The sequence below is a fragment of the Patagioenas fasciata genome, chromosome 12, assembly GCF_037038585.1.
Source record: "Patagioenas fasciata isolate bPatFas1 chromosome 12, bPatFas1.hap1, whole genome shotgun sequence".
Classification (NCBI taxonomy): domain Eukaryota; kingdom Metazoa; phylum Chordata; class Aves; order Columbiformes; family Columbidae; genus Patagioenas; species Patagioenas fasciata.
This window is the reverse complement of record NC_092531.1, coordinates 7,596,626-7,621,679: the sequence shown is the minus strand read 5'-3', so window position 1 is coordinate 7,621,679 and position 25,054 is coordinate 7,596,626. Positions and strand designations below refer to the sequence as shown.

At 39.7% G+C, this 25,054-nt stretch overlaps 1 protein-coding gene across 1 annotated transcript; it reads right to left on the bottom strand.

Annotated features, from left to right (window-relative positions):
* Positions 1–1,409: 1,409 nt before the first annotated feature.
* Positions 1,410–23,976, bottom strand: IREB2 (iron responsive element binding protein 2). Its single transcript, XM_065847335.2, has 22 exons — positions 23,866–23,976; positions 22,476–22,565; positions 19,110–19,275; positions 17,832–17,969; positions 15,739–15,960; positions 14,025–14,094; positions 12,637–12,820; positions 11,977–12,116; positions 11,001–11,172; positions 9,588–9,688; positions 8,989–9,105; positions 7,677–7,836; positions 6,692–6,827; positions 5,915–5,999; positions 5,151–5,307; positions 4,740–4,864; positions 4,354–4,458; positions 3,967–4,109; positions 3,235–3,382; positions 3,024–3,146; positions 2,292–2,477; positions 1,410–1,821 (listed from the first exon to the last, which is right to left on the bottom strand). Exons 1-22 carry the CDS (start codon positions 23,882–23,884, stop codon positions 1,711–1,713), a joined length of 2,898 nt encoding a protein of 965 aa, XP_065703407.1. The 5' UTR covers positions 23,885–23,976; the 3' UTR covers positions 1,410–1,710.
* Positions 23,977–25,054: the final 1,078 nt, after the last annotated feature.

The window sequence follows — 25,054 nt, the reverse complement described above, 5'->3', positions numbered from 1 at the left end:
AGCAAAACTAGTGAAATATAAAACCAGATTATACAGAATTTCTAACTTCGTCCAATAAAATAAAAGGTGTCTTAAAGTTATGCCAATGAAATCAAATTGATTTGGCATTTAAACTGTCAAAAAATTAATATATTGTTAATTGTATGTTAGGGGCTTTTTTTTTAAGGAATGTCAGGAACATACTATTCAAATTTGAACAGTGCATCTGTTAAGTGTGCAAGCCAACTAGCTTAATGTCTGGTTACAAATTGAAAGCACACCTAATAAAGCTAATATATAGTACTCTCGAAAGGTTCAATATTTAAGACAATGTTTATCAAGAGCAACAAATCTTAAAGTAAGATCTTGACAATTTATATACAAGCTATTACAGTTTTGTTGTCCAAAAGAAATTAATCTCTTCATAAACCAGAAGTAGTATAATGAAGCTTTTCAGGGAGAGCACAGAAATAATCTTGAAGCTGAAGACTCACTTGCACAGGTTAGAAGCCGTCAGTGCTTAGTGAAGTGGGAAAACGAGCACTTGTGCAGGACTGTGCCTCCCCTGGCAGTATCACACACAGAACAGGGCTTTTACTGCCAACGTGCCCACAATTAAATGTACAGAAGTTGCAATGGTGTAAGAGCCAGGTTTGTTCAGTACTGTGGGATCCTCAGCAGGGGAACCCGACACCTGTCTGGAAGAGCTGTAACCAACAGCACATGAGAAAACATTTGAGGCAGTACAGCCACCTCAGCTACTCAACATTGACAAGGAAGTCTAATGTATTAGACACAGGCTGTATTTGCAGCAGAGGAATTTAAACAGTCCTAATACATCTTGTTCAAGATTTTTGAAGGTTAAAATCCTAAGGGGAGGTATTTTGTCTAATGATATCACAGACAGTACAGTAAAAACTGATGTCAGATGACATACTGCATCCCTTGAAGCAGGTATCACAAACTTCAACTAAAGGACACTGCAGCTTGCCAGAAAGCTGGGGCGCTACATTTGGCCTCCATGAAGAAAATAATGGTGAGCATTTTTTTAAATGCAGAGATGTTTCTCATGAAAAAAATCTATACTTCTAAGCACACAGTATTTCATAGCATGAACAGTTTTAAATCTGGATTTGGATGAAATATAATCCCACAATAAAGGTCAGAAAGTCATGATACAGGGTACCACGGGCCTCACAACGATTGCTTTTTGTTCAGGCTATAACCTAAAGACTAAGAAATTCAAAACTGAACATGTGTTTCAAGCTCTGGATGAAGAAAAAAATATATATTTTTGTTTGGCCTTTAACATTCCATACCATCTGCTATCCTTAAACCAACAAACAGCAGTACACAGATTTACAGGTGCAAAAACTCAGTGGAAACAACTGCAGAAAATCATCTTACATAATAATCTTCAGCACGATCAGTTTCAGATTTCACATAGTTTATTTACAAAATGGTCTGATAAAACATCCCCTCCATACTTACAGCTCTCTGCCACAATACATATGTTGATTTTAGCAATGTTCAATAGCACCATTAGAATATTATTTAAAATCAGGAAGGATCTTGTTGCAGTTACAATGATTCACAATCTTTTACATCCATGGACGAAGTAACTTGGAGCACACTAGGACTGTTTGCAGTTCCACAGTACAGATTCCTGGGTTCACACAAGGCATTTTCAGAATTACCAGTTATGCAAGGTACCCATAGAGTCAGTAGCTACTATAAGAATCTTTGAGCCACAAAGTTTAGGCTTCCACCATACTGGTATAACGTTATCTCCATCTCGTTCTCAAACAAGGCAATCACGCTGAATACTTTTCCAGTGCTTGTCTTCAAAACAAAAGCAAAAAAGAGAGACTGATTAAGAGTTTTGTTTTCACTTGCTTATTCTTGGTTAAGGTTCTAACCCCAAATTTTGTTTAACACGAGCAAATTCAACCCTCTTCTCAGGCACTGCAGACCCAGACAGTGCTGAGAGCAGAGTGAAGGTGCATTTTACTGCACAGCTTAGATCCAGCTGGGAGCTACAACTCCATTGATAATAAAGAGGGGGAAAACAATGCCCAAAAGAACAATCAAGAATCTCAGGTGGCATAAAAAGTTGCTTACAAAGAACTTATGTACAGGTACTTCAGGAAACTCCAATAGTCATGACAAACTTCAGGCAAGACTATAAGCTTACTTTCAAAGAGAATTAAGTTTAATTTTTTCCCTCCTTTCAACCCTCAGGCTTAACTCTTCTTTCTGTGCTTTCAATCATCAGTACATTCAGAGACATTTTTAAAGAATTGCAAAGATACCTTAACATCCAAAGTCATTCCGGGCGACAGTTCTGGAGGGAGCAATATAGAAAACTGCTCTCTGCCAGTGAGACCTAAAACACTTGGATTTTCCCCAGGAAGAAACTGAAGTGGAGCTATGCCAATTCCAACCAGCTGACTTCTATGGACCTTCTCAAAGCTTTCAGCCAGGACAGCTTTAACACCCTGCAAAAATACAGTGATTTTGTATTTCAGTACAGTAGTCAGAAAAATGCAAAAGCAAACTTCAAATATCATATTATATCCAAAACCTTGCAATTCAAACCAAAGAGTAAAGGGTGCTTTGTATGAGTCCTGTGAGCAAGCAGGAAACATCTTTTAGCTTTACAGCAGGATGAAATCACACAGGGCAGAGCAGGCCCATCCAGTACGAAATGGAGTTGTACAACAGATGGTGACCCTGCTGTGGGCAGCAGGCAGAAACCCCAGACTGAATGTCATCGCTTCCACTGCTCCACCAGAATAACGGCTGACCCCGGCTGTATGCTGAATTAGTGGAAAGTGGTCTCCAATAGCTAGATACTTTATACTCCACGGAGATCAAATGCACTAGATTAATTAATTTCATTACATAAATTGTATTCAAGATTGAGGAGAGTTTCTAAACATTCATGCCCCAAACTAGACAATATGTTTTTAGGTGTTTCCAGAAAAAAAAAAAAAAAAACACAAACCAAAAGCACACCCCAAACACAAACAAACCAGCAGTACCAGTAAAAAAGGCCCTTTTGCAGCCCAGTCTCTTGAGCTACCCAGTCCATACTTCTTTCCCGCCAGAATAATTACAGGGATGCCTTCTTTCTGGTACAGCTCCGCTGCTTCAAACACATCTAGCTGTGGAATAACAAAGCAAAACAGTCTGAGTGAGTTCTAAGTCCACATCACAATTACAGAGCAGTTATGCAAACAAATGTATTTTTACCGTTTGTCCAGATGGGAAGTGAATTGTTTTAGGAGCTGGTTTTCCGATGAACTTATTCAGAAGCTTGATATTTGCAAAGGTACCTCTTGTCATCACAGCATCATTACCTCTTCGAGCTCCGTAAGAGTTGAATTCACGAGGTGTGAGGCTAGAATAGAAAGAACATTTTAAAGGGAATAAGTTATTTTAAAGATTACTTGGTTTAAAACATTATTATTATTTTTACAGTAATTATTGCAGCATCTCTAAGTTTTCAGTGCAAGATGTAAAGAACTACTCATCCAACAAATATATTTATTTTAAAAGATGAACAAGGTGTGGAAATCATGGCTAGATTATTCATAAGGAAAGCTGCCATTTTAAATGGATTTTCTATGACTGTTTTAAAGTGCTTTGAGCAGCATGGTACTTACAAAAGAATTATGAGGAGACTGTTCTAGCTCAAGAATTGTCTCACAGGACACAAGCCTCTCTACTAATCTTACCTCTACCAGCACATTTATTAACAAGCTTTGTGCCAAAACAAGAGCTTTAGTCAGATAACATGACAATCCTTGGATCAAAGGCCCCTTAATTCTTTACTTATAAACGCCAGTAACAGTTACTACATTGCTTATTCACGTATAACATCTACTTTATCCAGACATTTCTAAAAGAAAGCAACTGTGCCGATCAATTATTTGGCACATGAAGCAGTTATAATTAAAGCTGTTTAATATGAAAAGTTCTTACCCTTTGTTGGTCAGATACTTTGCAGCAGCACTACTCCTTGCAATGCTTCCAGCAGGGGATATGTGATCTGTAGTTACAGAATCTCCCAAATAGAGCAGGACATGGGCGTTTTCAATGGGTTGTGGTGAAACCGGTTCTTTGGCCTAAAAGGGAAGGGGCAGGATTGGGGGGAACAACAACAACAAAAATAAGAAACATTTTTCTTCCAAGAAGAAAACATATCTGCAATATACGAAGGCACACCAATGTACAGGCTCCACTCATTCCAGAGATCCAAACAGTATTTAAAAGCCTGAGAAATACACTTAAACAAAGCTTTACTCCAATAGTTATTCCTTTGCTTTAACGTAATGCATATAATCTGGTAGACAGAGCCAAGGTACTTACAAGCTTATCAAAAAAGGAAGGACATCGGATATAAGTAGATTTTAAATCCCAGGGAAATAAAGTTGACTCAGGTGCTTCCAGTAAATTCCATCGTTTGTTTCCTTTCTACAAAAAAGTTAACCAAAAAGAAAAGAGAAACTGGTTTATGAACTGTTTACATTTTGAAATAAAAACTTTCCAGTGATTTGCTTTTTAATTTGTATTATACAAGTTACCTTATTGGATATTACTGAAGAATCACTATTTAAAACAAGTATTCATCTCAATCAAGTCCCCCTTTACAGTAATGGAAATAACTGACAAACCAATTGTATTCAATTGAAGATAGGATAAAGCTGCAGTGAAATGCGATCTTTAAGTTATGTAGAACAAAAGACCATTCTTACCTCCATTTTTTCTTTCAATTCCTTAAACATGGATGATATCACACACTCTTCCTCCACTGTGTGAAGTTCTTTTCGGGTGGGCCAAATATCTCGTAAGTAAATACTTTTGCCATTAAAGCCAGTGCCTGATTAAGATTTTAAACAGAACATAGCAATTTTGAAGAATAAAATATCAGACTTGATATTTATTTTAGAATATAAATATGCATATATTCAGGTCTTTAGAGACAGCACCAGATACACAAATTATTTCATCAGTTAAGTGGGTGCTTTGCTTTAGTTACAAGCAACACCAAATATGACTGTGCTTTCTCTTCAAATATACTGGTCTTGTATGCTGAAATGCATGTGAAGAAACCTCTTCTACATATGCATTAGATGCAGAAATATAAGATGTAAGGAAATACTTACCCAAAGGCTCAGTTTCAAAATCTATTCTAACAGTGCCTGCAATAGCATAAGCAACTACGAGCGGTGGAGAAGCAAGGTAGTTGGCACGGACACAGTCACAGAGACGTCCTTCAAAGTTCTTTGTTCCAGACAACACTCCACAGGCAATTATGTCACCCTGAAAGGCAGATCAAATGTATTTTCCTTGGACTTGGTAGTACTTCAACAGCTTGTGCTATTTTTTGTTGAGTAAGTCAGATGTACTTTTAGCATTCCACTTCAAAAATTCATTCTAACACCTCAATTTAAAAGTATTTCATTCTCTCCTGCTACCCTTTCTCCTTCTCCCCCTTTTCACTCCTGACCCTCTGATACATCCTGCACTCACTTCAGTGAACTCCTCTCTTGCCTTTTACTTCTTGTAGTTTTCTTCTGCTTCACAGGAGAAAAATGCTGCAGCTGTTTCAATGCTATGAGTTAAAAATAACTCAAGCACATAGCCCTTGAAAAGTTTTATCATACAAAATCTACACATTGCATCCTCCATAAGATGAGATTCTATGTATTTATCTAGCAATTTATATCTTTATACTACAAATACTAATTATTATGTTTATTTCACATAGCAAGGAATTACCATGGTCTCCCTCTGACATGCAGATGAGCAAAAACATCATGCAAAGTCCAAGCCCACAATAAAGTACATTTTGCACGCATTCCTGTATTTCTTGATCACTTAACTGGGTGAGAACTATGTCTGTGTTCAACAAGCCTTAGAGCTTTACCTGTTTTATTGCATTCCTGATGGCTTCTGGCAAGGGGGCAGTGTTACCGACACAGGTTGAACACCCATAACCAACCACCTCAAACCTACACAGGAAAAAACAACAACAATCAGGTAGCACATTAAATGATCACAATTCAATAGCAAACCAGCTTTTATCTTATTAGCAATCACTAAGAAGATTTTTTCCTTTGACAATCAGACTTTTTAGGAAGCGAACAGGAGACACTACATCTCACTGATGCAAACTGGAATATATGAGGTAACATTTTTGCAGTCAATCAAGATAAGTCAGAAATATCTCAAGATGTTGCTAGTTCCCTAAGTAATGGCAAAGGCAGTACCATTCTTCAGAGCACAGCTAAATTATGAACATAATCTAATTGTTATTGCTATGGAGCAACCAAAAACATGCTAAACAACCCACAACAGCAGCAATGTTAAGAAAAGACTAATACAGGCCACCCTGACACATTTACATCCAGCTTCCACTTTTTAAATACATAAACAAGTGTATCCTGTCTTGTAAGGCAATTATAAGTAAGTAGATTGCTACAGAAAATAAGAGAGCTCTGAGGCAGAGATCTACACATAGTAAATTGTAAGATGGGAATAAGATTAAGTAAAACAACTTCAAGTCAGCAAGCAGTTGAAATTATAATCTAGAAAATTAAGAAGTGGTCAACCCAAATGAACAGCAACCACATTTATCCACCTGGATAAAATCCATGTGTACTATTTTCCTGAAATGACAACTGCAGTAGGAGTCACAACTTACCCAAGCTTACTGAGGTACGGCAATACTCCACTTGAACTGAGGTAATGTGTAACCATTCCACTGCCTGGTGATAAACTTGTTCGTATGTAGGGCTTAACCACTAGGCCAGCTTCAACAGCTTTTTTAGCCAGGAGTCCTACCAAAAAAGAGAGACAGCTTGTTTTGTGTATTCCTTAAAAGAACATCTATCTGATGCTACCTTAGTTAAATTAAGCATAAGAAAAAGCCAGAGTATGACTAGACCTTCAGTTTATTAAGTTATTCAAGCAACTATTTCCTGGATAAAGTTTCTTAACTCATAACAACATCATTCAGGTTTTTCTTCTAATTCTTATAATGTAGATACCAATTTTATTTTCTATAAGAAAAATCTCTTTCCCATGTTCTAGTTGACAGTGCAAATTCATTTATTCTTCTAATACAGGCCACACAACCTCAAAAGGAAGGTTGCCTTGGTCACAGGGGACCTCAAAGGAACAAAGCAAGGTCTGAGGGAGGGTTAATTGTTCTGGGAAGGTTGTATGCAGCTGGCAAAGGTACAGCACATACTTCTTAACAAGTAGCTAAGGCACAGTACAACTGTTCAACAACATGGATTTTCTTTCCAGATTCTGCAGTTAACTATAGTTCAAGCTGCCGTCACCCAGGACAGCATCAGAGCTCAAGCCCACCTCCTGCGCCAACAGTGTCACCACGTGCATCCAGCTCAACAGTGCCCTACAACTGCTTCCCTGTTAAAATACTACCAAACGTAAATATTTTGTAGTTACCATCCTTAACACTACTTCGACACATATTTTGAGACTGTATTATTGAAAACTAACTTCCAGTATATAAACTCCAGAACACACAACAAGGCCAAAAGTTTACAGTTTCAGATCTTTAGGTCAAGTCATTACAAAGAACCTACAAAAGTGAAGGTAAAGGCTGTGTAAACATAGGAACACCATTCAGATCCAGTCAGTTGCCACTAGTCACAACATACCTGCAGCAAGCATGACAGAGGGATTACAGTTGTTTGTACAGCTGATCACTGCAGCAATGACAATGCAGCCATGAGATAGCTTGTATTCGTTTCCTTCATACTGAACAGGTACAATGTCATTCTGTTTCTCAGCTGCAATCTGAAACCCTTTAACACCACACTAGATGACAAAAATACATGTCAGCAGTTATTACAGTACAGCAAGTATGACATCACATCAAGACCAAGCAAAGCTTCATCTTAAAAATACTACTCAGTTGTCCCATCAGGAACCCTTGAAGAGATTTCAAAAGTAGCCCTCAGTTCATGCCTCTCTCCTTCTTTCTCTGTAATTGCTTTAACTTAGCAACAGTTGTGAACAAATGCCAGTGAAAACGCACAGCTGATCCCACGATCATTTCCTGCTACATGCAAAAGAAGAATCCCTTACAAGTAGATGCCTAATTCTGCACAATACCCATTTCTGAATTAAAATCGTAAGTGATATTTTACTTGGAAGAGGAGTATAACTCAAAGCAGACTAGGTCCATGAACATTTCACACCCTCCAGCTTTTCAGCACTTGGGCATCCTCTGAGCCATGATCAGTTATGATTTCTCCCTCTACCATAATTGATTGTTCTGTATTATACACCTCATTGTGAGCCAGAAATGCCAAAACCAACAGAAAGAATTTTTAGAGTGTTTAAGTGTAAATGTTTCTAATACTCCTGCCAGTTTTCGAGTTTAATTAAAAACACTAAAAATGAAGATGCATTCCTCTATTAGCTGCATTCTCAGATATCTATGCATATTTCTAATCCAAAATATCACCTTCAGAGTAAAAACATTTCCTCCATCAAGTAAAGCCACAAGCAAAAATCACTTGCTAAGTTAAGAACTCAGAACACTGATTAGCTACAAATCTTGGAAGTCTTTCTGTACCTTCTTTAAGACATGACGAGCATTCTTTTCTTACGGTGATTCTGGCTTGGAAATTAAGTAAAATACAGCTGTTTAAAACACTCTGAAAATGAAAAAGTGTTTCCTAAGCTTACGCTATTTGTGACTTAAGGTTCTCCTCCCTAGCAATCTAAAGTGTCAAAGTAAGGATTCTTGGAAGTTCATGTTCCTCACACACACCTATGATTTACAAGCTACTATCCTCAGGACACTTGTCAAGCAAGAAAAAAAAAATACCACTTGATAAACTGTCTACTTAGCAATAAAGAGGGCTCAGCAGGTATGAAAGCAATAAGTAACATATCACTTCGTCATGTAGATTCACAGAATCACAGGAAGTACCTTTTGAAGAGTACATCAGTTGTACAAACCTTTTCATTTAAGCAGGCTTGGAAGTCGCTTTTCATGTTATTAACAGCCACTCTGTCTTGGGACCTCTTGGGGCCGCTGACATATGGAATTATAGAACTTAGACTAAATTGCACTACCTAAAACAACAAACAAACAAAAAAAGGCAGGCATTATCAATCCCAGCCCAACATTACATTGAACATACTCTTGAGACATCCAGGACCTCTTTCGTTTAACATTTGAACGTTCTGAGACAATAAAACTCTGGGTTTCCATTTTCAAGACTGTCTACGGTAAAAGGTTGGTCATCTTATTCAAAGTGTTTTAACGTTATCCTTAACTTTTCTACCACCCATGAAACTCACCTCATCACTCAGGAGCAAGAGGAATTTAGTATCTGTTAGCTGACATTTATTGTACTTCTCCCTTTTTTCCCCCCATCCCCTCTGTATTTTGCAAACATTTTTGCAAACAAAAAAAAAAAATTTTGCTTCTCAAAATTGTGTTAGTAAATGCAACTTTTATTAGAGCAATGCAAATTACAGCAGAGACAGATTAATTAAATCAGCAGTAGTTAGTTATTACGAGAATCAAACATACAGAAACATTCCAAGCATACCTGGGAATACTCAGGTTCTCTGGAAGAACTCTCATCATTTCTAAATAACTTCACAGCTTTAAGATATGCTTCCATGACCTCAAGCTTGGCCTTGTCAAAACCTTCAGAAGGATACAGCAAACATGAGAAAAGTCACATCAAAAAATAAAACAAAACACACAATTCTCAGAAATTAAGACTGTTTCAAGCATATGAAATACATCCTTGAACATCCAAAGTACTTTTTTTTCAATGCACACCACTTCCATACCCCAACCTCCAGGAGCTATTTGGGAATGATACATTAATTAAAATACTTTTAAAACTTTTTTTTTTATTTCCACTTGAGCTCAACTTTTCCACCTTACAGCAAGGAAATAAATTTACAAATTTGTCCCTGAAGTTTGTAAAGCTTTTCTAAGATTTACTTGTTTAATACAGATCATGTGCTTAGTTGATAACAGCCAGCGTTACCAGCTACTGTTAGAATATGTTTCACTTGTTCTGCACTGAACAGAAAAAAACATGTTTGCTATTAAATTACAAATGTTTAACTCATATTTAAAAGTCACATATTTCAGTGTCAGAAAGGCTTACTAATGAGGGTTTATTTGCTATCTTTTACCCTACGGTTTTCTGTGTTTGCAGTAGTTTGATAAAGAATTAACATCCTTCTAGCTTAGCTTGAAATGACAGTGAGATAATGCTCTCCAAGGAGATGAAAAAATAATCTGAAACATGTTGTGATTTGTTTTGTGGCTTCACTTACTTCTAGAAATCATTTTAGATTTTGATTTCATAGGGAATCTACAGGTAGTTAAGGGCTTCATCTCATATTAAGACTTCTTTTTCCACACACTTTCAAAATATAAGTGAGAATTGTCTTAATACTTTTCTTTTAAAGGTTTACCTATGCTTTCAAAAACATGGACTCATGATGTTGAAAAATAACATGCTGTTAGTTAATCAGCTCTTAGGCCAATGGACCAGACTGGGCACAAACCTCAGGGGGCGGTCAGCTATCGCACACCAGCGTTGTGCATACAAAAGCTACAGCCTCACTCGAATACGTGGGATACATGAAGACAAAACAGGGCACAAGAAAACATTGGTGCCAGTGAAGCAGGTCAATAACTCAGATTTGAATGCCACAAACTAAGAAGCCCACAAAACTAACCCACAGTAAACACATAGTACAATTTGTGTGGTAGGTGTTACTCAGATGAGTAAGATTCTACAGGATGAAAGCTGTAGCCAAGTATATTCCGTGACACAGCCTGTTACAATACAGCAGAATTTTATACATTAAATCTACATCAGAACTCTGCAGAAAAAAAATCACTGTTCAAGAACTATGGAGTTTTCAGCAAAGAATGTATTGCCACATCTCTAAAACGCTATTACAATTAATCCCTGTTTTAATTTCATCCTTACCTGTATGCTTTAAGTGCTTCAGTGTCACATTATCAACAGGGAAAAAGCTCAGAATAGCACCATACTCAGGACACATATTTGCTATTGTGGTTCGGTCTGCTACAGACAGCTGGGAAACTCCACTCCCAAAAAACTCCACGAATTTTCCAGCAACTTCAGCTTGTCTAAGATGCTGTGTAAAAGAACACAAAACATTTGTTATGTGAAAAGGTACAATGGATGCAGTGTTTGTTGCCACAACTCACAGTTAGCAAGTCATGAATGTTTAAAACAAAAAGCTGAAACCTACCTCTGCAAAAAACACACCAAACCCCAAGCCCCATTAACATACTGGGTTCTAAAAATCTACACTGGAAGCTGACATAATAAAACACCTCCATCTGCAACTCAGTTCTTCAGGCTTCCTAGTCAGGAACAGACTTCTTCAAACATGCCAGAAAGAAGAGTGGATGTTCAAAGCAACGGCAGCTCTTTGATGCTTTGACACCAGCTCTTCACCTACTACAGCAGTGACACTTTGTGCCATCCTGGTAAAACCCTGTCCCCAGAAAACACATTCTTGAGTTACACCAGCTTACAGCCCTACATAAGCCTTGTGTCTTGCAGGAGTATTTTGGAACAAAAAGGGTATCTGGAAAAAGTTGCTGAGCTAGAGAAGAAGCCTACATGCTGTCTGCTGGAGAAAAATGGAAACAGGCTTCTTTCCTCTGCCCCAACCCTGAACACATACTTTGCCTTTTTTATTTTTTAAATCATTTTTGAGTGAAGGAAGGCCTATAAACAAATGAACATAGAGGGAAAAGAGAAAAAAACAACACACCAGCACTTTGGAGGGCTATTAAATAAATTTGTATCTTTCTGCACTATTGTGATCAAAGGTATTCTAAAAACACTCCCAGCAGTTACTTCAGTTCTCAAACATCAGCAGCAGAACATGCAACAAACTTTGCCTTGTTTGAAAAGGCATCCCACTCACCTTTGTGATGCTGAGAACAATATCTATGGATGTAGCAAGTGGGCTGGCGGTACCTGTCAGTTCACACCCCACCACCTCGGGCAAAGTGAGGGTAACAGGCATCCCCAGCATCACTGCTTCTGTTTCAATCCCCCCAACACCTGCAAGGACAATATTAGGTTGCTTTTTATCGGTTTAAGTAACCAAGTCTACATATTTTGACATTCCAAAAAATCTAGTAAATTTCTTCCTATTAAGCCTACATGCTACAGCAAGAAATGTAGAAGTTCTCTGCTAAATATCTTTACACGAAAAATAAAATCAAGCAAGACTATTGCTGAAGTTAGACTTCACACTCAACCAGAAAATATTTTATATCTAAAATTAACTTCCAAAAGAAAAAGAAACCTTCATACAAATGTTATACCACATGCACAAACAGCACTTATTTGAATATCAATTGTTTTTTGGCTTTTTTCTCTTTAAATTACAAAAAGCAGCTTCTGAATGTAAAGAACTGCTAGCCGAGATTACTTTTACACACAAAAAACATTGTGAAGAAGAATTCAAGACAGAGTTTGTTATGCTTGAGATGGAAATATCCAGTGGGAAGACAGTATTTCTCAGTAATGCTTTAGAACACCTTTCAAAGTACTATCCAGTTATTCTGAGCATACTTACCCCAGCCCAAGATACCCAAGCCATTTACCATGGTCGTATGAGAATCTGTGCCGACCACGCTATCGGGATATAGGAAATCTTTAACTTCAAAAACAACTCTTGATAAATGTTCCAAGTTCACTTGGTGCGCCATTCCAGTCTCAGGTGGAACTATGGAAACATTCTTGAAAACCTTTGAACTCCACTGTAATTTTTCCAAAATGAGAAAAAAAAAGGAGTTGCATGTTTTCAAAGGTATATTAAATTCTTAGAACATAACTAAAATAACAAAACTAATATGCAATACAACAGTACTTGCTATTTACACAAGTGGATTTTGGTCATTTGTCAAACAGAGCTATGTGATCCCCATGGATTCTATACATTCTTAATCATCAACAAACCCATTCATTCTGTTCCTGCTGAAGGCCAAATCAATAATTCATACCTACCGTTCGAAAGCAGGGCTGCATCAATACCTTCCCTTTCAGCACACACAACTGATTTTGAGCTCAGCTAAGACTAGTGTTTAGAGAACTGAACCTAAGCATTTGTACTTAGAGCAGAATTTAGTTTAGGTTCTGCATTCCTGGGTGAGATGGAAGACACAATTTAGAAAAGTGTCTTGCTACATGCAAACTCAGGATGTTAGACTTCAAAAAGCTGGTGTGGAAACTTGTAAGACGACACAGCTTGGCAGTTTCCCTCTTTAATAATGTACAAGTTAATTTGCACCTTTCAGACGTAAACCACCTAACGTACCAGTTTGAAAACATTTTTATAGCATTGCATCGGATTCCCAAACCACGTTAAATTAGCAGATGCACACCAAATACCAAAGTTGCAGATCCATGAGCAGCAACAAAGCAGCCACTGTTCCCCACACATGAGTGCCATTAAAAATAAGTTGACCAGCACTGCTGTCAGGTTGGAAAGCAACAACACCTCAACACCAGCTTCTCTTCAGGCTTCCAGCCTCAGTAAAATTTGTAAGAGAAGCATTGGCAAACTAACCTTTTATCCTCAAACTCTGCACGACCTAAGGCACTAAGCTTATCAAGGAGCATTAAAAAGATTAATGCTTCATTAATATCTACTTTGTCCACTGTCTTCACACTGACAAGAACCAAGTCAAACAGCATAGACGTTTTCAAGTTAGAATTATGAAAAATGATCTCCTCTTTAAAATTTGTTAGGCAGCAGAGGTTCTAAATCTAGGTGTTGCTTAAAGATATAAACCATGTTATTAGCCAATTTTCTGTTCCCGTATTAAATTCACATTTGGGAGTCTGACCTTTCCAAATTATTACATTTAATTTATCATCCAGACCTGAACACTGGTAGACAAATAGAGCAAGCTCTTAAAACAACCAAAACACAACACAAGGCCCACAGGTACATAAACATACCTTAAAAAATTGAAGCCTCTCTCTATTTCTGCCAAATTCCATCTCTTGATTTTTCAATACTGTCTCAGGCCTAGGAAGATAAAGTTTACAAGCACTGTCATAATTTATTTCAAATTACAGAGGAACAATTTGTTATTTTTGCTTGTTTGATGAAAGACTCATTTAAGCCTGCAGCAAAATTTGAAGTGGTTTATTAGAACAAAGATAATTCCTTCCTTGCAGCAAGCTTTCTGTAAACAGTGAAAAATAACTGATTTCATCTGCGCTGTGCTTGAGAAGATGTTCATTCTAGGTACAGTTTGCCTAAAGCATTTGATTTCAAAAAGATTCATTTTAAGAGATCTATTCCAAGCATGTACTCTTCTTTTTCCCCTCTTCAGCAGTCTTACAGAGGGCACACCTTGAAATTCAACTATCATAAAGAATCAAGATGTTCGGTAGTTCATGTAAAAAACACCTTCCATGTTCAGCACCAGCCCTTTACCAGCTTGAGTAGAACATCAGGGCAACAGTAACTATCCTCCATTTCTGTACTTTTTTGCCTCCAAGCCACATTTTTTTCCTTCTACAGTACTCATCAGTAAGTACACTCTCATAAGTGAATCCTCTTTTCTTAACTAGTGTTATTTATTAAGATATTGATACTCATTATAAAGAAGTAATCCACAATTTCAGAGGAGCGACCTCTGCTTTGAAAAGGTGGAAAATAATGGGAACACACTTGCTTTGTACCAGGAAAGAAGTCCCCAATTTCCCAGAGGTGCATTTTACATCACAACCCTTCCCTTTCTCTGCAGTGTCAGAAGGTTAGTGGCTGTACTACGGCTTTGCCAAGCCCCTGGGGACAGTCATCATTCATGCCACAGCTTCATAATACCGCTGCTGGTTTGCTGCCACAAACATCAATACTGCTGAAAACATCATTAATTCTGCATCCCTACACTTGTACTGAGCATGAGTATTTGCATATCTATAAAATTACCAAGACAATCAGCCCCTTATCACTGTGAGATACAGATCTGATCAGCTTTTAAATTCTACACCTGTCCATCACAGGAAGAAAGGGCTCTGAACAGTCTATCAGAGAAAAGAGGTGGCAGCTGGAAGAGGAGGATGATTACATGTAATTGTCATAGATGGAATGGTACCCAATGATCTGTCAATAATACCGAAAATCAGGAAGAGGCAGATAAATGAGGTTCCCCTGGGCCTTTGCAAATAGGCAGGATATACACTGAATTTCAACTCGATGACAGATGGACTGTGAGGTTCCATAGAAGCTAGAGGATGATGAATAGCCTAGTTCCTTCTTTAAGAACCAGAGACTTTTGAAGAGCTCCCACAAAAAAGCTAAAATTTGCTTTCAGAAATAAAGCAGTACTTCACTGATTTATTCACTGAGGTTTACCTAACATACAAAGGATTACTCCCATGCTTTGTTATCCTTGTAAAGAATGACAGAAGTATCAAAATTTAACTTATAAATCACAACCATGAATCACAGATTTGGCCACCTGCACGGTGCTTAGTAAAGGCCTTCTGGTCAAAAAAAATACTGCAAACTAATTCAAATCTGCTACATCAGACCTTCTAGCACAAGGTGGAGAGTACAGAAGGATGTTTAGAAAAAACACACAACACACGTCTATGAACTGTCACAGGTAGTGCTTAACACAGAAGGCTGCAAATAATTAGAAGAAGGAAGCTTTCATACTCATGCACGGGCTGAAGATGGAAAGGACAGAGGATGGGCGTGTTCTCAATCTGCGCAGAAAATGGTCCCGAGTTGCGACTCGACTCCCCGGTGCTGCACGGCCCCTTGCAGCCCGTCTGACCCCTGCAAGGCGGCTTCCGAGGTTGCGCTTTGAGTGGAGAAAGCTTTGCCATCGGCTTCTGCAAATCTCCACCTCCAGGATTTGGAGTATTCTGTATTGCACTGTAACATTAAACAGAAGAATAATTTAGACATCAGGAATTCTGTGTCTTCCCTTTTTTTCCCCAATCCCTTCAGCAGATACCTGGGAAAAGAAGTTATTTTACTACAACCCTGTTGCAAAGTAAACTGCAACTGGATAAGCTTAGTTAAGTAATGTCGTAGTAAGCAAGTGAAAAGAACTGGATTGTCTGAAAGATTAATACCAGACCAATGACTCCTTCAATTTGCTCACAACAGACCAGAAATCTTCATAAATAATGTTGCAAAGGCTAAAAATCAGGGTTTTAAACTTCAAAGGCATGGGTAGGGCCTCATCCAAAATGTGGACTTGCTGAACATGTTTCTTTTTTTAAGACTGTACTGTACATGTTTTGTTAGATACACAGGGGAATAAGCACAGACAAATTTCTCAAAGAAATAAATGTATCTTTATCAAATTCTCAACGGCTCAGATACCTTTTATACGCTATTCAAGTCAGACAGCAGTCATACATAGAAGTTGTTGGTTTTTGTTTTTTCTTAAATAAAGGCCATATAGCACACTAGTCTCTATTTGTACAATATTCAGTCTTTGTATGAGAGCAAAGAAAACTTGTGAAAAATGAATTACTCTTTACATTTCAATATTTACCAAATCATTGCTATGTAATTAAAGCCACTGCTTTCTTCTGCTTTAGTAACACAGAAAGATACATAGTTATCAAATTGCAGGCTATTGCATGGCCTCAGAGGATACCCTGTCTAAATCCCAACTTAGTCCAGCAGCCTCTGATCAGCAGGAGATGGAAGCTACACAAAAGCAGCACAAACCACCTTGTAGTGAAAGGTTTCTTATCAGGGGCCAGCAGCTGCCAAGATGTTGTTAGCTTTCCAAAAGTGAAACTACAAAAACCAGACTTATCATGACAAAGCAGCATGTTGAGACCTCCTGCCAACACTTGGTCTTTCTGATAATTTTAGGCCAGCCTAACCACAACCAGACCAGCTGTCTCTCCAGGCACGAGAATGGACAGACCACAGAACTGAAAACCACATATGCAACACAACAAATTATTTGCTGTTTCTTGCTCTTCACTCTTCTAATCCCAATCAAACCAAAACCCTTGATGTATTTGGAAGCTCTACAGAAATGACTCATACACCCACGGCCATTAACTTTAAAAATTCCCAAAGAACTTGAGCAATTCACACAATTGTGCATGAGTTTGAAAGGCTCCACAATTGAGGGGCAGGGGAGAAGGTGGAGGGGAGCTGCACTATTTACTTCAGCAAACACTGAGTAAAACTCCAGTTTCTCCTCTTTTGCAGAATTGTTTCTAGCAAAAGGCAGCCCCAGGCTGTTTTCATCACATCACTGCCTGTCAGAAAAGGAAAACCAGGCTGTCAGTTTTCCAGCCATTTTCCTACAAGTGCACTTCTCTCTGCAAACACATGCAGCCTTTTTAAATATCTTGTGAAATCCAGGCCCATAATAAAAAAAGAAAGTCACAAGCTATGGGCTGAAATGACAGTCTTTCAGTACGTCCAGCAGGACTGCAAGACATTTCTCTAGAGCTGTGACAAGGCAGACAGTTAAAAATAAGTTTTGTTTATCATTAACAGTAAAAACAGGATAAAGCAAAATTAAAAGCTTGCCTAAAATTTGGGTTGCCAGTCAGCTTCCTCCATAACCCCTCATAACCATGCTTTCTCTCCTTCAGGAGTGTTATTTTACCCATTTTTATGCAGCCTCTTTCTGATACCCATCAGGTCCAGTTTCAGGGATCCACACATAACAAATAATTTGATGGGACAGTACCAAGACCAGAGTGAATCCATGGTTCAGTATCAGATGAAAATGTATGGTTCATCAGAAAAATGAGGTACGTTACCATTTGCTGAAATCAATCTGCAGAGAATGGTCAACAGTGAGATCAGTTGGGCAGGCAGGATTGACTTTCACAGGATCTCCTCCAGCATTCCTCACGGCCTCCCTCATGGCAGCAAAATCCACCATTGCTGGAATTCCACTAACAGACAGAAAACCAGAAAAGTATAACCACGTGGGACATTAATTCACTAAAATATACAAGCCTCTTTGAAACTTAAAAAGTTAAAGTCTAGATCTACCTACATTTTATTTCAGATGATAAACCCCTACTATTCTATTATCTAAATTTTAAAGAACTTGAAACACCTTGGAGATCAATGGAGTTGGTACTTATTCACAACAAGCAATAGCATGTTTGAACATACCAAACAAGAACATAGGATCATCTAAGAATTACATTTCTCTTTCACCTGAAGTGCGATGGTACTCGACTACAAAACTAATTTTTAGATGCTTAGTCTCTTTACAACACAACCTTTCTGCAAATAATGCTTATGCCATACATTTTAACACATTATTACTCTTCTTACAGAGCCACCATTTCTGAAGCTCACAGCATTTTACAAAAATGTTCTTGTTGCTATTACACACATAAGTGCACCTGAAGTATAAAACTGAGGACAACGTTTATACAACACAGTACTATATAAATCTTCCTGATTTAAATTACTAAGCAGAAGTTACCTCTTATTATTATCACAATTCCTTTTTAAATTCTCACTTCTTGATAAGCAAAACAGCTTAAATTTAATATTTTCAAATTGCTGAAGGGTTGTGCTTTTAGCTATGCCATACTCAAATTATAAAGAAAGTTAATATCCTAAGAGACTTTTAAAATGTATTTATTATTCATGGATTCAATTGGATTGCATATACTTGTGGAGTAAGCAACATTTAATCTTCAGTTATCTCAAGCAAGAATCCTATATATTTCAATGAAGCGTCAGCCATCTGGTTACAGCCAAAATGTCACCACTTCCATTTGTGTTCTGGCTCTTATCCTGTAAAGCGTTCCTAGTAGGCCAACAGCTCCAGTGTCACCAACCTACACTAAAGCCAGGGTACCCTATGGAACAACTCCTGTCCTCACATCACATGGAATTATCCTGAGGAACCTACAGGACAGCAGAAGCAGCGCACAGGTTTCTACTGAGAAACAGAAGTACTTCAGCACCAGAAGTCCAAGTGCTAGTTGTTTTCAAGGTAAAGAATTGTACATACAGCTCTGTGAGTTGACACAGATCATTTCAGAGCTTTTGGCATACATAGACACACTTACGTAAAGTCTTGAAGAACAACTCTGGCAGGACAGAAGGGCACTTCAACATTATTCTGTTTTGTTTTCCAGTCTAAGATGTTCATAGCATCTGTTTCTTTCACCAAGAAGCCATCGCAGTTACGGATACTGGATTCAAACAACACTCGTATGGAATAAGGCAGAGTATCTAGGGTAAAGCAAAGTGACTTAATTAGTGCAACACCTTCAGCTTCTGCAGTTTTTATAAAAGTTACAACCTCACATTTCTGAAGAATTCCACTTTGCTGGGGATTGAAAGGCTGAAAACTACAGGAGTCCACTTTTCCAATTGTGTTCGGTTTGATCTTCATTATTCAATACGGAACAGCGAGTTGCACAATGCATACATTGCAGAAGATGAGTTATATGGGATGTGGACAGAAGATACCAATGGCTTGACCACACTGTGTTATGGCAGTGACATTTAGGAAGCTATGCTGCGCTGGCAGGAGAGAGATGCAAGGAATCTGGAGCTGGGATTAGTGATCAGAGTAGGTGAAAAGCAATAACAGAATATTCAAAACTGGTTTTTAATGATGAATTTCAACATTTCATTACTTGAGATGTCAAGCCAAAAGCACCTAATGCCAGAATATTTTCTTTCTTTTTTTTAAATTATCAGTGATATGAAGACCAGAAACTATTCTGCCATGTGCCCTAAAATTAAACACATTTCATAATATAAAGAATGACATTTCACTAAGTACAACTTTAGTTAGTTTATTACTGATCTGGATTAAGGTATTGACTAGAAGCAGCTTTCTGGCACAAAGAAAAATTAGGGAACTGGAAATGAGAATGAAAAACGTGGGACGAGAAAAAAGAAGCAGATGTCACTATTCACTGCAAACAAACAAACCAATCTATATTAAGTCACATTTCTCCCCATTATTTTCAGCACCATTCAAGCAGGCAAATGACTTTATGAGAAGAACGAGAAATATTTTAAAAGTTAGTTGGAAGAAGAAAGTGAAACAATTAAGTTCAGCCTTTACCAAAAAAGTCCAATTTGGTGGTCTCAACCTAATCCAGAGGTTTGGCCACAAACTATTAACACAGGATTTGCTGACTCTGTTCTCATTGTGTATGTCTTTCTCAGATATTATCCACTGTGGTCTAATAAAACAAGTCACTCAAAATAATCTAAGAACAACATCAAAGATGTCTAATCAGCTGTAATGCCACCACTCTATTTAAAAGCCAAGTTACCAAAGGAAAAACTGTTTTGCTTTTCCTGAATCACAAGTAATATGCAGCACAGCCATACAGTGATAAATCAAACTGTCCATGGTGCTGCTCAGCAACCATCAGCCATGGAGAAGTGATGGCTTCTCTCTCTCAGGCACCAGCAACTCGCATCCCTAACACTGTGTGTAGATTTGGGCCTCCCAGGATCCAGGAGATCTCAACAAATGACACCATGCCCAGTGAAGGGACCTCCAAGATGGTTATGGGTCTGCTGCACATGACACACAGGAGCAGCGGGAGACTTGGGTTTGCTCGCCCGAGGAGAGAACATCGAGTGAGATAACTGCAGTCATCCACAGCCTCATCGGAACCGCAGAGAAGGGGAAGCGTGACAAAAAAGTCACAAGGTGCAGGAAGGGACACTGCAACTGCATACAAGGAAAAAGAAGCCTCCCAGGGAGGGTGGTTAAGCAAAGGATCAAGAGAGGAGGTGGAACCTCCATTCTCACAGATTTGTGGAGCTCAGCTGAAAAAGGTTCTCCAAATTAACTCTCATCCCAGCAAGAGCCTAGTCTAGATCTCCAGATATCCTCTCTGCCCTAAATCATTCTCAGGTCTCTCTAGCTACCATTTTCCCCATAACTGAATACTATTTTAAAGGCTAGAAAATCAGATTCTCCCTAGCAAATTGGCAAATAAATCAATTAACATTTACATTAGTAATCTGATTAACTTAAACAAGCACTTATTGTCAGATTACAGTCACAAGCCCCAAGGCAGAGGGCAAACAGGCAAAACCCAAAATTAATGTTCTAGCAACAAATGCAATGGGGAACTCCAGATGCTGGATTTGCTATCAGTGCTGCCCCGCACTGTGTTTAAACTTTACTTAATATCTTGCTAATATGCAGCTCCCATAACGCTTCCAACTTCCACACAGGAGTTTCTATAGGAAGACAAGGACACTCTTAGTTTATTTAGGCTCCTTCTCTGAGTATCTTCACGAATATCCACTGCTGCTCCAAACTTTATGGCACATCTTAGCAGAAAGTAGTATCTTCTGTTGATATTTGCACTCCTATCAAGAGGCTTTTCAAAACACTGTTCTACAACTGACTGGTTTTGTTACTACCACAGTACTGCTTCTTCCTGGGAAAAGCCACAAACCAAAGCATTCTACCTCTTCCTTATGTTCTTATCTGAAAGATTAAGTTCATTTTTACAAGTAGCTGAAATTTGCAAGAGCACACAGCTGTTACACAGAATTTTCAGCAGCCACTGTGCATTGGTTCCCCTCTCTTCACTTCAAACAGTAGAAAAGTAGTTACTGCTGTCAAATATGGGTTTTAAGTGAAATATCCACTGGTAATTTTTAGTTAAGAAACATCACAAATTCTCTGAATATAGGAGAGTAAATCAGACATTAGAAAACAGCAAAACTGGAAAAAACCAAATACCTTTAATACGTACAATCAGGTAAGCATTTTAGGAGTTTACCATGAAAGGGAAAAAATAAGAGTATGTTTTGATTATCTGCAAGAGTAAAGCCTGTTGCAGCTGACACTGATCTATAGCCTTCGCTATCTGCATGTATTCCCCATCCCCATCAGAAGGGCACACACTATTTTTTAAAAGGCAGCCAGACACAGAGACCAAATAAAAGTCTTTCTGGCACCTACCACTTAATGTTATGTTACACACTAACAACATACTGAGACTAAGCAATTGTTTGAACACCATAAAACCTCACTTCTCTGCAGCAATTGCAATAGAAGCTATGTTCTAGTAAACATACAGTTACCCACTGTCTGAATTTGCTTGGTAGGGTGAAACTGGAACACCAAGAAGCAATACAAAATTTAGAGTAAAAACTATATTTATTTTTGATATTACACAAGAGTTCTCTCTCAATTTTTTCCACAAGAGAAATTATTCTGATTTGGAGTATTGCTGACAACTCCAGTAACACCCATACTTTCTCCCTTACCGAAAAAAAAAAGCCACATGAAGTTATTACCATCTACTAACTTCATAAAGCAACAACAGAGTAGAAAATTGCAACACAGTCACAACTGCATCTCCCAACATTTTACAGCAGTAAGTGCTGCATGTTTACTGCTAGTACCATTCTAATTACAAACAACTGAAAAGCCTCATTACCATACTTGGCACCTCCAAGCTTCGAGACATTGTAGAACTTCTTTTGTGGATAGTTTCCTAATGCTTCAATTACCAGCTGGTAAGGGCTTCCTGGAGGAAAAAAATAAAAAAAATTACATGTGTAAGAGAAGAGAAGGTTTGAGTACCAATAGAGGACTCATAAGAACAGCTTGTTATGTCTGATTTTACCAAAAATAATGTTCCTGTAGGACTGCAAGTACATCATAATGATGTAGATGCATGACAAAGATGAATTTTAACACTAGGTTCATACAGGTCATGCAAGTAATCAACAGTCATGCACCTGAACACATTTGACCTTTATTGTCTCAGTTTACCATCTACTAAACAGGATTAATGCACCTCACCAACTCAGATAAGAGATACAGGTCTTAACATAGTAGAAAACAAAGCATTAAGCTTTATGTTTTCTACTATGGCTAATGACACACAAACAAGAGACAAAAATCAATCTCATTACAGCTAATTAGGTGGAGAGAATAAATAACTTCTTGAGAAGTAGCAGCTCACAAAAATGCCTTAATTCAACTGCCAGCAAACTAAAAGGACAGTGCCAACGCTGCACTCCCTCAGACCTAAAGAACTTCATATAGTGAAAGTCTAGGGAAATAAAATCCAGATTACAGTGGGGAAAATGATGTTAGCTCTGACATCATCAAACGCAAAACCTGGACACTGGGTCTGCAGCAGAACACTTACCCTTTGTTTGCTGCTTGCTTTGATTTTACACTACAGTTACGCTTTCGTGGCAAAACAAGCGCTACATCATCAACACCCAACAAAACCTGCGCCACTTCAACCGCCAGACAATTAACACGGCCCCCCAAATTGAGCCAAGCACCGTTTAGGCCTCGGTCCAACGAGCAGGGACCTTTACGGGCATGACATCCCCCGCCCGCCGCAGCGTTTGCGGCGGAGAGAAGAGAAACAGGGACAAAAATGGTGGTGAGGAATAACGGGAGGCCCGGCGGGGCGGGCCCAAAGCCGCGGCCCAAAGCCCCGGGCAGTCGCCGGCGAGCGGGCGGGCCCCAGAACCGCCGAGAACAAAGCGGCTGCCGCGGCAGGGCTGGTAACGGACCCGGAGGCTGGCGCATGGTGACACGGAGCAGCAGGGGGGGCCGTCCCGCTCCCGCCCGCCGTGGCCCCGGGCAGTGCTCCCGCACAAAGCGCGGCGGGAGGAAGGGAGAAGAGCGCGGCGGGAGCCGCCTCACAGCGCCGGGGCCGCGCTCGGGTCGGGCCCGCTCCGCCGCCGGCCGGTGCGGAGGGGGTGAGGGGACGACCCAGGCCGCGGGAACCCGCCGGGCGGGATAACGGCGGCCGCCGAGGCGAAGGAGACGCCGCGGGCGACGACAGGCCCGCCCGCACTGACCTGGCCTGACAGGGTCCATCGCTGGCGACCATATTAGCTCTGCGGGGAGGGGAGCGGGGCCGGGGGGAGCGCGGCCGGGCGGGGCGGCCCCAGCTCTCGCGAGACTGCGCCCAGCACCCCGCCTCTGTCAGAGCAGTCTCGCGAGCGCTCAGCTGCGCTGCCGGGGCCTCCCGCCGCTCGTGGGAGAAAAGGACATGAGATCTCGCGAGGCTTTAAGGAAAGGGCGGAAGAAGCCAAGTGAGGGCGGCCGCTTGCTCTCGTGATACCTGTGAGGCCGATGACGAGCAGGGCGGGGGCGGAGCAGCCGCGGGGAAGCGCTTCCAGCCAGGGGCGGCTCCTGCGCGAACGTCGCCGCGGGCACCGCCTATTGGCCGCCGCCAGGGGAACGTGCGGCCCCACGTGACGTGGCGGCGGTTCGCACCGGCCTAACGGTCTGCGGGGCTGGGACGCCCGTCTCGGGGCGTTGAGCAGCGGGCTGCTGCTTCCCGCCTCCAGCTGCCGGGGGCGCAGGGTGGCCTGTGAGGAGATACACGAGCACCAGAGCGTTAAACAGCCCCGTGAGCCGATGCGTGGCGTAGAGCATTGACAGTGCCCCAGCCCGGGCTGGGAGTGAAACGCGGAAATAACAGCAGAGTTCATTATATCGTTAAGTGGCATTCATTATAGGGGAGCTCTGGGGATCATCCTCCATAAGTGCTCCAAAGACTAGATGCTCTTGTATTGCTTATATTCACGTAATTATTGCATATGCATTACAATTTTTGAAAATACTGACATACAGTACATCCATACTAAGAAATAACTGATTATGCTAGTAATAATTGCTCAGGTTTTACTTACAATACATCTATTATTAGTTAACTATAAACTAAGCACTCTGCTTCTAAACAATGTTATTCCTGAATCTTCTGTCTCCCTCTTGTCATGCAGAAGGATCTAAAACTTGAACAATATCCCCTCATTTTGCAGGTGGTCAGAAAGCATTTATCATGTCAATTGGTTAATGATGGGTGCGTCTTTTATAACTTAACTACAGTATACATTAATTTAGCAGCTTCTCTTCAGGAGCAGTGGAAGGCCATGGTGGCATTGTCCTGTCACACAGATGTGATTAACTTTGCTCTGGGCTTAGTCTCTCATGCTAGGTTTCTTTGGGAAGCACTTTTCCCTTTTCAGCGTTTCTTTCCTT